Source organism: Colletotrichum fioriniae (assembly GCF_027942845.1).
Source record: "Colletotrichum fioriniae strain IMI 355084 chromosome Unknown scaffold_7, whole genome shotgun sequence".
Classification (NCBI taxonomy): Eukaryota; Fungi; Ascomycota; class Sordariomycetes; order Glomerellales; family Glomerellaceae; genus Colletotrichum; species Colletotrichum fioriniae.
The window spans coordinates 1754893-1768114 of NW_027076843.1; the positions used below are offsets into that span (position 1 = coordinate 1754893).

Consider the following 13222-nt stretch of genomic DNA (forward strand, 5'->3'; position numbering starts at 1 on the left):
CCAAGAATCTCCTTTATTCACAATCCGTGTCAAGGACGGCTGACTCTCCTCGGGCAACTCTTTTCTCTGCTCCAGAGGCTCTTCCTCTTTGATTATTTCACTGGCTAATTCCAAAACTGTCAAAAACCTTTACTCAAGTCATCCATTCAACTATCTTTACTCTCTACACAACCCCAAAAAAAAGCACCAACAAAGAGTCGTCACTCGCTCCTCGGTAAGTCTCCATCCATCTCGAATCCCCCCTCCCCTGAACTCTCCTCTCTCGACAAACAAGAGACCAACAAACAAAAAGCATAGAATATTCCATATTCTAACCATCTCGAAAAAATCCAGAGCGAAAGCAAAGAAACCATGGCAGAAGAAGCTACAATCGTCCTAGAGACACACATCTACTCCAACTCATCCTCCTCCCCCTTCTCGTCAGGCTGGACCCGCAGCTTCCACCTTCGCCTCTCCCACCAAGCCGCCACCAAATCCCAAATCCTCTCCCTCGTTCGCGCTTCCATCACCCGCCTAGGCCGCGCAGACCCCATCGTCGAGGCGCAAATCACGCTCTCCTGGACCTCTCGTACCGGCCGCGTCGTCTCGATCCCCGGCGACGGCAACAGAAGCAGTGATGGCAGTGGTAGTCGCATGGCCACGGTCACGATGCCCATGTGGCAGCAGCAGCCTCCCCCCCACCTGATGACCTTCAACATCGGATACCCCGCGCTCGTCCAGCCTCCTCAGCCGCTGCCCCAACCACTGCCGCTGCCGCTGCCGCAGATGACGATGATGGCGGACCCGCCGATGCCTTTGGCCATTACATACTCCAACGGCGTAAACTACCTCCACTCCTACGCCAACCCTACCACACAGCCTCAGCCTGTGATACTCCCACAGCAGCAGCCCGCGTACCCAGCCATCGTCCCCGGCGGACAGCAGACTTGGATCATGGGAGGTGGTCCGCCCCAGCTCACCTTTATCAACGTCAACGTGCCAACCTTTGGTACCCCCGGCACCGGTGGTGGTGGTGGTAAACCGGTGGTCTCAGACGTTATAAGAGAAGCCCGGCTGGACGTAATCGCCGAGGCGGCGCTGGGCGGGATGCTGGAGTGGGTTTGTGGACCTACGGGCCTCAAGTTGATTGCTGTGGTTGATGTCGATGGAAGGGATGTTATTCCTGTTGTTGTTTCTGCTCCTCCTGCTGCGACTGCTGTTGTGGCCGAGCCTACACCTCTTGATTCTCCCGTGGCAGCTTCCCCTTCGCCGTCGGCTGCAGTTACTATACCCGTCGCTCCGACTTCGCCTGCTTCCGCGCCAGCCTCGCCCGGTGGCACTGCTATACCTCCTCCGACGGCTTCCTAAAGGTGGATAAACGGGACGTTGGGCTTTTACACATTAGGACGCGGTCAAGGGAGGAAATGATGATAGGAAATGGTATGGAATAGAAAGGACTTGTTGCCAAGTACGAAGCAGAAGCAGAAGCGCATGCATATTGACCTATATTGATCCCCTGGGGGAGTGTGTCTGTCGAAGAAGATTGATACCCCAAGTGACAGAACCCTCTAAGTCGCTCAAAAGGAAAAGAAAGAATAGTTGAAAATTCATCACTCAATGATCAGAAGTTGGCCAAACTCACAATCATAGGCCGGAGGGAAAACAAATAGAGGGCCGACCCTTCAACGACATTAATATCTCCTGATCATGGTGATGCAGGGGGATTGGCTTTCTGAGCTGGCGAGAAAGCATCCTAATTCACTCAGATGTACCGTATCCTACATTGCGAGTAATTGGGCTGTATCCTATGAGCTACGCTCGAGATATTTCATTCTGTCACCCTCGTGATCGCCCCTGTTTCCACCTGGATCATCAGCAACAACGCCTCAAGGGGTCACGAACACGATATATTCAACAGCTGTACTGACGACTGTTCCAGTATGACCACCACGACAGCCGTGTCCACGTTAGCCAGTAATCTCGGGGCTCATTGTTCCATCCACCTCTCCACCTTCCGCGCCTCAACACTCATCATCGACCCCCAGAGCCCCAACCGAAAACATCTTCAAATTCGGCCCCACGCCCGCGAACAAACTCGCGTGCCGCCGCCCAGGCATCCTCTGAAACTGGCAACTCTTGACCGGCGTCCTCGCCTTGACGGCATCCACAGCAGGACACCGCAACCTCCGCCCAGACAGCAGCGAATACAGCCCCAACCGCCCATCATCATGCGCCGCGGCCACGATGCCCGAATCGACGTCAACATCCCACCCGAAATGCATGTGCGCCTCGTTCTGGAAACCCGGGAACTCCACAACCGGCTTCGTGCCGTTGGGCTTCGTCTTGCGGTACCGGAGATCGAACAGCGCCATCGTGGACCTCGGCCCCGCGGCGAGGAACTGGTGCGGGTTCACGGCGCGCAGGTGCGCCGTGGCGCCGACGGGGATGTTATCCCACTCGGACCACTTGACGCGCAGGTCAATCATCCTGACGTCGCGGTTGCGGCCGCCGGCGAGGAGGACGTTTGGGTTGGAAGGGAGGAACGTCTGGTCGAAGAAGTCGCCCTCTGCTGGGCCCGGACGAGGGCGCGGCGGGCCAAGCCAGTGGATGCGCTCGTCCGAGGTGAGTTTTAAGAGGCCGTAGGAGGTGCCGATGATGCAGGTTAGGGAGGAGGAGGAGGGCGGCGCGGGCGTTGTCTGGTTTACGACGCCTTCGCGGCGGCCTGTGTTGAAGGAGATGTGGCGGAGGTTGTTTGCTAGACGTGGTCTGCGTTAGAAAGAAAGGGGTCAATGTGCTCAGGGAGTAAAAGGGGGGCAATTACCTCTGTCGAGTAACCAGAGAGGTCGGTCATCGTTGGGAGCGGATTTGGGAGGGGAAAAGAGGTAGATGTCGCACGTGTTACTTGGCTCGCGGGATGTAACGATTATGCGATGCGAGTGTGGGTGATAGTTGATGGAAGAAATCTGGGGACAACCTATCATCTCGTGACGATGTGACAGTCGGCGTTCAGGACGGCTTGAGGCATCAGTGCTGAAGGATATCCTGCTGTCGTCAGCTCTTTACTCTGAGCCGCGGCAGTCTGTTGGCTGCTCACCTGTCATTGTCGTCCGTGGGGATATACGACCCTATCAAAGTCTCCTCGTCCAAAGCTACTACAATCAGAACACAAACTCGTAGTCACAATCCAGAAGTGGCATCAAACTCACTCGCATACGCAACCCCGAGCCCCGTCTTCTCATCATCGCCGCCAACATAGAAACAGGGGATATTCGGGAAACTCTGCCTCGCAAAGCTGGGCACGAAAGGCACTTCGCCCTTGTCGACGAGCCCCCGGGCCCACGCCGCAGCAGGGACATCCTCGACGCCAAACGCCCCGTCGACCCGCAACCTCGCCCTCTCCTCACGACGCACGCCGAGTTCGACGTCCAAGACGCCGCCGATGAGCGGGGCCCGCAGCGCGGCGGACCGGACAATGTGCCGCTTCAGCCGCTCCCGGCGGGCGGCGACGGCCTCGGCCTCGCGGTGCTGGATCTTCCGGCGTTTGACGTTGTCGGCGGACCAGGCGGCGGTCTGTGGTGCCGAGGCGCCCTTTTCGATCTTGAAATATTTGCCCTTTTCCTCATCTAGAATGTGTGATATCTTCCGAGTTAGCCGGCTGGTCCGTTGAAAGGGTACAGTTCAAGTGAAGAACAGACTCAGTGGTCAAAGGAGGTTGAAAGAACTAAGACAGAGTATAGTGGTGTAAGACTTGAGAGGGGCGTGTGAGTAGTACCGTAGTAATACCCGGGGATTTGCATCCGCGGCTGAGGTGCCATGATGGTTTCTTTCTGTCCGGGGTTCGGTCCGCCGCGATGGCTACGGGGTCTCGGCTTCGAGGCAATGGTGGAAAGCCTGCCTTGGGTAGGGGTCCAACAGATGAGAGGTTGAGCCTTGAGGTGGTTGGAAAGGCCAAGAAATCTCAGATATTTGGAAGATGGGTTGTCCCAAAGGGGAAAAGGATAAAGAAGAATTATCGGCACTAGCTCCGTCTCGGACTCGAGATCTAGACAAGGCTCAAGGCACAGTCGAATTGACTATCCAGGAACACTGTGGACGGTCTCCTGCTTGCGGGATGGTGTGCTTTGTTCGTGGCGGGAGTGGGTGTAAGTGGTCAATCTGCACGTGTGTTGGGGGGCAGATGTGGATGGTCCGGGAGGGGGGGTTCAGATATGCGGGAATGGAATTATGCATGAGAAACACCAGTACGATATCGTATCGTCGTGACGATGACAAAGAGGATTGGATATTGCGAGTTGGTGATGGGCTTGGTTGCTTGTGTGGGATGGGTCAAGGGTTGATGATGGCGTCGGTGGCGCCGAGTATCAGTGTGAAGCACTTCCTTTCCAGAAGCAGGCGGAATGGATGGCGGAAGAGGAAAAAAGAAAAAAAAGAGAAAAAGAGTGGGGGTGGGAGGTGTGCGTTTGTCGTCCGGAGCCGGCAGTAGAACCCCACTTTCGCGGTGAACACGCCGTTCCCTCCTCTGAGAGTGGCAGCGTCAGGTCGTTTGGTGTGTCACACCGCATGATCAAGGCCATTAACCTCGCTGATTCTGCGGTGTAATCACTGAAGCCGCAGTGAAACTTACGGCAAGCTAAGGCGCTAGATTCGACACCCCACCCTCCCAAGTGCCGCCGCCGTGTGCGGGAGGGTCGATTCAATGCCTCAACCACCTCACCCACCACCACCACCCCACCACACTCACCCATCGCGTCTGCCACCAGTTGTAAAAGGGCAGAAATTTACAGCGAGATTCGACGCTAAGGTGAGATAGCTTCACACTGGACATGTCTCCGCGGCTGATCTGGCCCATCAATCGCTATAATCGTCGGCCGGCGTCAAGCAACTCGGGGCTCTCACACGTAACCTGGAAGTACGTGGTTGAGCTTTCCATTTAGCTCCGGGCGAGAATAACGGCTGAACCGATGACTTGGCAATTCTCGACACCATTCTCTAGTACGCAGTATGCTTTAGTCCAACATATTCTATCCAAGGTACCACCAGCAAAAAAAAAAAAAAAAGCTTGGCCATGATAGTATGCGTGTCGGGTGCTGAACTAAGGTACTTGACCTGCGTGCCTTAGACGGCTGCTCCGATTGAGGGGAAAGAGGTTTGTTCACCTTGTAAATCCGATATACCTCGTCTTAGCTGGTCTCCTGCCGTGTGGATTGCTGTAACCGGTGCCCGTTGGCAAAGGTCCAGCAACGGCGTTTCATTGACTCATCGATGCTGTAGCGGCCCATTATGGACCTTGCCATGCTTCGCAAGTGCCTCTATTTATAAGGTCGACTCCATCAGGAGAGACGGGGGCAGTCTTCAGGCATACCACGATTGAATTGAGTCGAGCCGGGAATATCTCAATCTCAATAGACAAACTTGTCAGGTGGTCAATTGAGTCTCTCCTCATGTTCTGCAACCATGAGCTCCAGTTGACATCACGTCATATCCAATCTGAACCTAAACCTGAACCTGAGCCATTGTGAAGTCGCCCATAGCACCCTCGACAACTCAGACTGAGCGAATGCCCTTACCTCAACAGCAAGCAATTGACACGAGCATGTTTCTCCAAGTCTAAGACATTGAGACCACCAAAATAAGATGAAGTATACAGAATCAACGTCCTCTACACATTTGACAAGCTGTCCTATGCTCAACGATGAGTACGGATCTCCATGCGGTACTAACTGTACGCTCTCCACTCAAAAGCCCCATCAGCTCCATCAACCAGCTGCAGCCCCCCTCCAAAAACCTTGCCCTCCAACCCCTCACCTCCCAAGTCCAGATAGCTACCCCTCCAAGCTCCCTCTCCCTCCCTCAACATCCATCCAAACATCATCACCACACAAAGCTCGAACTCGAATCCCTCCTTCTCGAACCTCCCTCTACTGTCATCCAACACCCTAACCACCTACCTACCCACCTACCTACCAACCTAGAATAGCCCAACATGGTCTACACCCTCACCGTCCACCTCCACGCAAACGACCACCCGGACTCGGTCGAACGCATAAAGGCAAAGCTCATCGAGGCCTCGCGCGTCTACTCCAAGGACCGCGAGACCGTCAGCTGGTTCGTCATGCAGGACGTCCACGACCCCAGGTCCTTCACCATTGTCGAGCGCTTCGAGACGGAATATGTAAGAACAACCCATACCACCAGCACACACACACACACACATACACACGAATACCCATTCTCGTTACGCACAAGACACAGACAACATGCAAAAGCCTCGCAAACCTGCCACTCACTCACTCCCTCCCTCCCTCCCTTCCCTTGAGCGCTTAACAGATTTGCTGATCCATGTGTCCTCCCCCGTGCAGAGCCAAAAGTACCACCTCGAGAACCCTTACTGGAAAACCTTTGATCCCTACGTTGTGCCATTGCTCGATCGCCCCATGGACCTGAGAAGACACGAGGAGTTGGATACTTCCAAGGACGTTGTCGTACCTCAGTAAGGTAGACCACGTGACTAGATAATGCAGATTATTGCTCCAAAGAAACCACAACCTTCTTGGTGAAAAGTGACATGTCACACATACACGTACATAGATATAGGGACCATTGGAGGATTGGGGCAGCAGACCATGTTGAGGATAGAGAAAAAGACCAAGGCACCAGCACACTGACAAAGTTGTTGACTGCCATTGACACATGCACAAACAATGGATGGGAAATTGAGTTACTTGATTTAACGATTTGTATTAGGTCTATCAACGCGCTAGGGTATACCCCTCCTCTCTTGCTCCAACTCGATCACAGTAATTACCGATGAAGTTCATCGTACAATTTTAAACATAGAGAAAGATGAATTTCGTGGGCACAAGTCCACGTCTCCTCCGGTCTCAATAGGGGCCAGATTCAACAGGCCCAGGGAGATCATCCCGCGGAGTCGACGGAGCGTTGTAACGGCGCAAGTAGCGTCGTAGTCAAGCCCGACTCTGCCAAGAGATTCCTCTTTACTGCGACTTCTCGTGCTGGGTGGAGACACGCTGCAGGGAGACGACTGATGAAACGGTTAGCCTCTGTTCTGTAACAAGACACATAGTGTGGGGTAGACTGGGGAATATAAAAACTTACCAAAGTCCTCAAGCGAGCGCTGCTTCTGGTTGCCCTTGGGGGACTTGCCGTGCATCAGGTTGTCGAAACCGGTGCTGTCCTGGAGCATGTAGTATACACCAGCGCAGACGCAGAAGACACCGAATGAGAAAATCCAGATACGGACGACGGCAACAATGGAGGTCTGCTGACCACCCTCGAAGAAACCCCAGATACAGAAGCAGGTGGCAAGAATATCGACGACCAAGATGGCGCCAGACAGCTGCCACGAGGGGATGGAAGACCAGAAGGGACCGTTGGCACGGGTGATGAAGATAAGCCAGTTCTCGGTGAGGGAGACCTCAAGGAAGACAACCTCGTCGAGGTTACCGAAGTTCTGGATAATACCACCGTTGGGGTGGGCGTACATGGTGGTAACAGTAATCCAGGTACCGACGGCAAGGACGATACCAAGGAGGACGGACATACCCCAGAGCTTAGGCAGGTTCCACTTGACGGGGGACTTGGAGAAGGGGGCGTTGTCGTAAGCAATGGCCAGGGTGGCGATATCGGCGAAAATGGCAATGAAGACGACCAACTCAATGTTCAGGGAACGGTTGAGGATGGCAATCCACAGACCAAGGTAAATCTCCAAGTGGATGGACAGGGCGATACGGTAGACGACGTAGGCGTACATGCGGTGGAAAATCTGGCGGGAAGTCTTGAGGGCGTCGATGATGGCACCAAGACCGGGGGCAAGGAAGACAATGTCGGCAGCGGAGCGGGCGGCGTCGGAGGCACCCTCGACGGCGATACCAGTGTCAGCCTTCTTCAGCGAGGGAGCATCGTTGACACCGTCACCAGTCATGGCAACGAGGTAACCACGCTGCTGAAGGATCTCGACGACGTTGTACTTGTGCTGGGGGAAGACCTCGGCGAAGCCATCGGCAGCCTCAACGAAGTCGTAGACCTCGGAACCGGGCATGTCACCACCGCCACCGAGACCAAGACGCTCAGCGTTGTAGATGTTGGTGCCGAGACCGAGCTGACGAGAAGTCTCACGAGCGATACCGACGGCGTCACCAGTCAACATCTTGATAGACAGACCGAGAGACTTGGCCTCGTTAACAGTGCGGGCAGTGTCGTGGCGAGGGGGGTCAGAGCAGGGCATGATTCCGAGAATCTCCCATGCACCGTGGTCACCACGCTTGCGGGCAACACCGAGAGAGCGGAAACCACGGGTGGCGAACTCAGCAACCTTGTTCTTGTAGGCCTGGTCAATCTCCTCGGGGATCTCGTGGTCCTGCTCGACGGTCTTGAGGACGAAAAGGGGGGCACCCTTGACGCAGGTAATGCGCTCACCAGCGGGGGACTCGACGAGGGCAGTGACCTTCTTGGAGACGGGGTCGAAGGGGAAGAACTCAATGACCTTGTACTTGGACAGGACGGACTTGGCGCGAGGGTAGTAGCGGAGCGACTTCAAGAAAGCCTTGTCGATGGCGTCCATACCCTTCTTCTTGCGGGAAGCGGCCAAGCAAGCAGTAAGCATGAGGTCCTCGGGGTCGACACCGGCGACGGTGTAGGGCTCGGCAAGAGAGAGCTTGTTCTTGGTGAGAGTACCGGTCTTGTCAGAGCAGAGAATCTCGACACCAGCAAGGGACTCGATGGCGGACAGCTTCTGGACGATGGCCTTCTTCTTGGCGAGGTAAGCAGCACCGACAGCCATGGTGGTGGTGACGACGGCGGGAAGACCGACGGGGACACCGATGATGGTAATGGCGAGGGTGAAGCGAAGGATGTCGACAATGCCGTTGGAGCGGTAGAAGGAAGAAACCCAGACGATAAGCAGAGTGAAGATGACAAGGACCAACAGAATGGTACCAATGCCGTTCAACACCTCAGTGAAGTGACCAGATCCAGCGGAGGCAGCGTTGACAAGGGCGGCAGCGCGACCGACGAAGGTGTTGTCACCGGTGGCGGTGACGATGACGAAGGCCTCACCACGCTTGACAGCGGAAGAAGCGTAGCAGTTGTCGTTGCGGTGCTTGTCGACGGCAAGGGACTCACCAGTGATGGCGGACTGATCGACCTGGAGGAAAGCATCCTCGGTGACAATGCGACCATCAGCGGGGATAATGGTACCCTCCTCAACCTGGAGGATATCACCGGGAACGACTTCGGGGGCCTCAACCTCCTTGAGGGTGCCGTCACGGAGAACGACAGCCTTGAGAGCGAGAGTCTTCTTGAGTTCGGCGACAATCTGTAGTGGGGGCAATCAGCAATGTGATCTCAAGGCACCCTTGGCAACGCGTGCCAGTGGTGTGGGGCGATGTTGACTTACAGATCCGGCCTGGAATTCCTGGACGAAACCGACGGCGGCGTTAAGCAGCAAAAGACCGCAAATGACACCGAAATCGACCCAGTCCTCAAGACCAGCGGCAAGGACGGCAGCAGCCTCCATGACGAATTGAATGGGACCAACGAAGAACATGAAGAACTTCAGGATAAGGTTCTCCTTCTGCTCAGCCATCTCGTTGCGGCCCCACTTGCGGCGGCGGTTGATGACCTCCTGCTCAGTCAGACCGAGACGAGTGTCAGTCTGAAGCTGCTCCTCAGGGACGACACGTCCCATGCCAGGGGATCCTTCATCTGTTAGAATGTTAGCAAGCTGTCAATTGAGGTGTCGGGTGGTGAGAGAGCATCTGATCGACAGGAGCCAATGGCAAGCGTCATCAACTGCCTATAAGACAGGTGCTCGACTCGAGCTCAAGGAGACGTACCCTCTTCTTCCTCGTCGACGTGACCGTCCTGGGACTCGAGGTCCTCAATCAGGGCGTCAATGTCCTCATCATCCTCCTCGTCCTCGACCTTGGGGTTGGCGGCCGGGGGCGCATCAACAGGGCGTTCCTTCTCATCGAACTTGTGGCTCTCAATGGGCGTGCTGAGAGCAGGGGCCGCGGCGGCGTGTGAGTCGGCCATTGCGGTTATAGTGAGACAGACGAGCTCTGCTCAAGCTTATTATGCGCGAATAGGGTGGTTTGTTGTCGCGGATAGGAATTGATAGGTATAGTAAGTCCGAGGAAAACGGCGAGGTACTGCTTGTGCTTCTTCGTAGGACGGGCCTAGGAATACTGAATTGGTTGAGGTCGCAGGGTAGCGCGTAGGAAAAGGTGATGAGGGGGAGAGTGGAGAGATGGAGGAGAGAGGTTTGAGCACCACACGAATGTGAAGGGCAATCTATATAGGCAGCCTTCGTGGGTGATGGAGGAAAGAGAAAGGAAAGAGGCGTTTTGGCGAAGGCGGGTGGAAGCTTCGCTACTTAAGAGAAACGAGCCGTGGGTAGGAGAGAGGCAGACACGAGCGGCAGGAGCAGAAGCAGACGCAGCAACAGCAACATCCAAACCAAAGCAAGAACCAGACCAGACCAGACCAGAAAGAGGCGGCCACTGACTGGGACGTAGGTGTGGATGCAGGCTCAAGTGTGGGCGTGGATAAACGTGGGCGTGGGCGTGGGCCGTGGATCATGGGTGGGCGTGGGACGAGTGTGGGCGTGGAACGAGTGAGCGAGCTATCCGGCCGACTGCACTTTCCTACCTTGCGACCCAGCAGTTTTGAGAGAGAGAGTGAGAGAGAGGGAAAAGCCAATCCATCCCAATCGGGATCCCCACTACGTACCCGCAAGCGACGGTATTAGTCCGCCCACGGCAACAGCGTGTGAGAAAGAGAGCCCAGAGAGAAGCGAGGAAAGAGCGGCGCGACATGGACGGCGACAGCGGTAGCGACGCGGCAAGGAAGGTAAGGTTGGGACAGACATACGTACCTACCGTTGGAGGCAAGAGCATCCCGTCTTTCTCTCTCCCTCTCTCCACTCTCGCTCGCTCTCTCTCCCGTGTTCAAGTCCAGTCGTCACAGGCTCCAATGGTTACTCACCCAATTCAGTACCTTGGTTGCTGGGGCCGGGTTACTAAAGGTTACCTTACCTCACCTCTCACCTCACCTTACTCACCCCGAGAGAATATTTGCGGTTTCGCCCCAGCAGGTATCCGTACGGGGGAGCTATTCGTAAGGTAACCTTTAGGTGAAGTGAGGTAAGGGAAAACAGGACTCACTCGCAACGGTGCAAGGAAGGTGAGGAGGTATGGTCCAGGTTCAAGGCTGGCAAGGTACCTCTTCACGCTTGGCGAGGTCGCGGAGAAAGCAACAATAGCTGGAGAAGCTACCAGCATCGGGATCCATTGATCGGTTCATGGTACCTTGCGGCCCCAGTACTCTCCCACATTCGTGATTGCCCCCCCAGCACTGAGCAGCAAGCAGTAACAACAACAGAGAAACAAGAACAACAGTAAGGTACCGGGTTCGTGAGGAAAGGCACTCCAGTCAACCTCACAATTACATGGGCCGCCCCTACGGATACAACACGGTAAGAACGAGGATATGCGCTGGAGTGGAAAGGGCCAGAACCGGAGGATGTCAGGATCCATTATCCAACCTGGCCCGAGAGGAGGGACCCATTGAAAAATCATCCATCCGTCCCCCGTCTGGACGATGGGCGATACTTTGCGCTGGAGCTATCAGAATAAAGTATTGGAGTACATTGGGCTGGGGGGGCAAGATACAAGGAGTGTCCACAGTACGAATTGAGTTTGACCTCGACGGTATATGTACCCTTGGAGAAAATGTGCACAGCATATTTGGGATACGGCGGCAATTGGGGCGAGCAATGGGGGAAAATGGCCGCAAGCAGACGAGAGAATTTCCCATGTGTGACGCGCAGGGCGATTGATGAGTGAGATTTGTGAGCGCAAAAAAAGCAAGCTTGGCACCAACACGGACCATTAGCCAAGCCAGCGTAATCTTGTGCAACACCACTTACGGAGTACACCACTCGACTTTGTCGTGGGCCTGAGTCTGAGCCTACGGTACCTCAAGCTGGGCGGAATCTCAGTTGAATGACATTGAACTTTGCTTCCTATGCGCGCCGCACTGCACCGCACTCTCTCCCCCATCTGCTGAGCCATTGAAGTCCGCTGCGGTTACGCTGATGGGATGGCACATGAGCAAAGCTCCCAAGAGCCTGAAGCTGGGACGTGCAAACACACCACAGACGGTCCTGGGATCCCTGCGTACACACTCGCATCCTCCTCTTGATGAGCTCAGTGATGCTCTCCCACACACACACACAAGCCAGTACAGATAACAGTGCGAAAACAAGATGCACAAGGTAATCTCGCAAGTAAACAAAGTACAGTGCCCCACATGGACTCGCCGGGCTGCGGTTCCCAGGACCAGGTATCGTGCAGGTTTCCCAGGTGCAGACATGGGAGGAAGGCAGGTACCTGGGTAGAAGAAGTGGGCTGCAGGTGCAGCGTGTGGCCCAGATGTGGGAGCGAAGTGGAGACCTCTCAAAGTGGGAAGGTGACCCAATTTTCGTTTGTTTTTTTTTCTTCCTTCGACTAAGGCGCACTGGGCGAATTGGCTTTCTGCACTACCACTTTTTTTTCCCCTCCGTTCCATCTCACTCATTGATCTGGCTCTTCCACGCCCCCGCCCAATTCGAGCTTCGTCACTGGCTCGCTGACCATCGGTGATACCTCGCTCATCAACCGTGGATAGCAGAGCACCAAACTGCGTAGCAAGCAGAAAAGGTGTGCATGTCTTAGAAGTTTAGCACCACCTTTCCGCGGGCTTGTGGGGTCGCCGACATGTCGGGCAGGGTCAGAACCGCACATCCACACATCAGGCGAGGACGTCAGGTACGTACAACCTTACACATCGCTACCTTGTCCATGTGGTACCTTGTTCTGGGCTGACTATCAAGATGCCACGAAACCTAAGCGCATTTGTAGGTAATCCTCAGGTAAGTTCGTCTTCATGGCCCCGTACCCGTTGACATCTGCTCATCCGTACCACTGCCTGCTTGCTGCTTCACTATTGGATTGCCCGATTGCTGAGTGCTTTTTCTTTCTTTCTTTCTTTCCAAAGGGTGCTTCCGCTTCGTTTCCTTCCTGGGGTCTCCGAAGCTGTCCAGGCATTGGCCAAATAGGAACAGAGGCTTGCGCGATTTTTCGAGCCGCTCCATGGCATCAAATGACGACACTGCTTCCCAGGGCCCAAACACGACAACGACAGGCGAGCCGCGACAGACAGACAGGCTGGGCATGGACCGTGG

General features: G+C 55.1%; 4 protein-coding genes across 4 annotated transcripts; 2 read left to right on the forward strand and 2 right to left on the reverse strand.

Moving 5' to 3' along the window:
* Window positions 1–351: 351 nt before the first annotated feature.
* On the forward strand, window positions 352–1347 carry N0V96_006651 (uncharacterized protein; the record flags this gene model as incomplete). The annotated part of the gene is made up of 1 exon (XM_053197737.1): window positions 352–1347. One exon carries the CDS (start codon window positions 352–354, stop codon window positions 1345–1347), a length of 996 nt encoding a protein of 331 aa, XP_053044815.1.
* A 653-nt stretch (window positions 1348–2000) lies between these two features.
* On the reverse strand, window positions 2001–3794 carry N0V96_006652 (uncharacterized protein; the record flags this gene model as incomplete). The annotated part of the gene is made up of 5 exons (XM_065757790.1): window positions 2001–2734; window positions 2801–3021; window positions 3074–3128; window positions 3186–3602; window positions 3752–3794. 5 exons carry the CDS (start codon window positions 3792–3794, stop codon window positions 2001–2003), a joined length of 1470 nt encoding a protein of 489 aa, XP_065613707.1.
* Window positions 3795–5962: 2168 nt separating this feature from the next.
* Window positions 5963–6473, forward strand: N0V96_006653 (uncharacterized protein; the record flags this gene model as incomplete). Its single annotated transcript, XM_053197739.1, has 2 exons — window positions 5963–6151; window positions 6339–6473. The coding sequence occupies 2 exons, from the start codon at window positions 5963–5965 to the stop codon at window positions 6471–6473; spliced, it is 324 nt and encodes a 107-aa protein (XP_053044817.1).
* A 501-nt stretch (window positions 6474–6974) lies between these two features.
* On the reverse strand, window positions 6975–10032 carry PMA1 (plasma membrane H+-ATPase; the record flags this gene model as incomplete). The annotated part of the gene is made up of 4 exons (XM_053197740.1): window positions 6975–7021; window positions 7096–9313; window positions 9395–9702; window positions 9834–10032. The coding sequence occupies 4 exons, from the start codon at window positions 10030–10032 to the stop codon at window positions 6975–6977; spliced, it is 2772 nt and encodes a 923-aa protein (XP_053044818.1).
* Between the last annotated feature and the right edge of the window lie 3190 nt (window positions 10033–13222).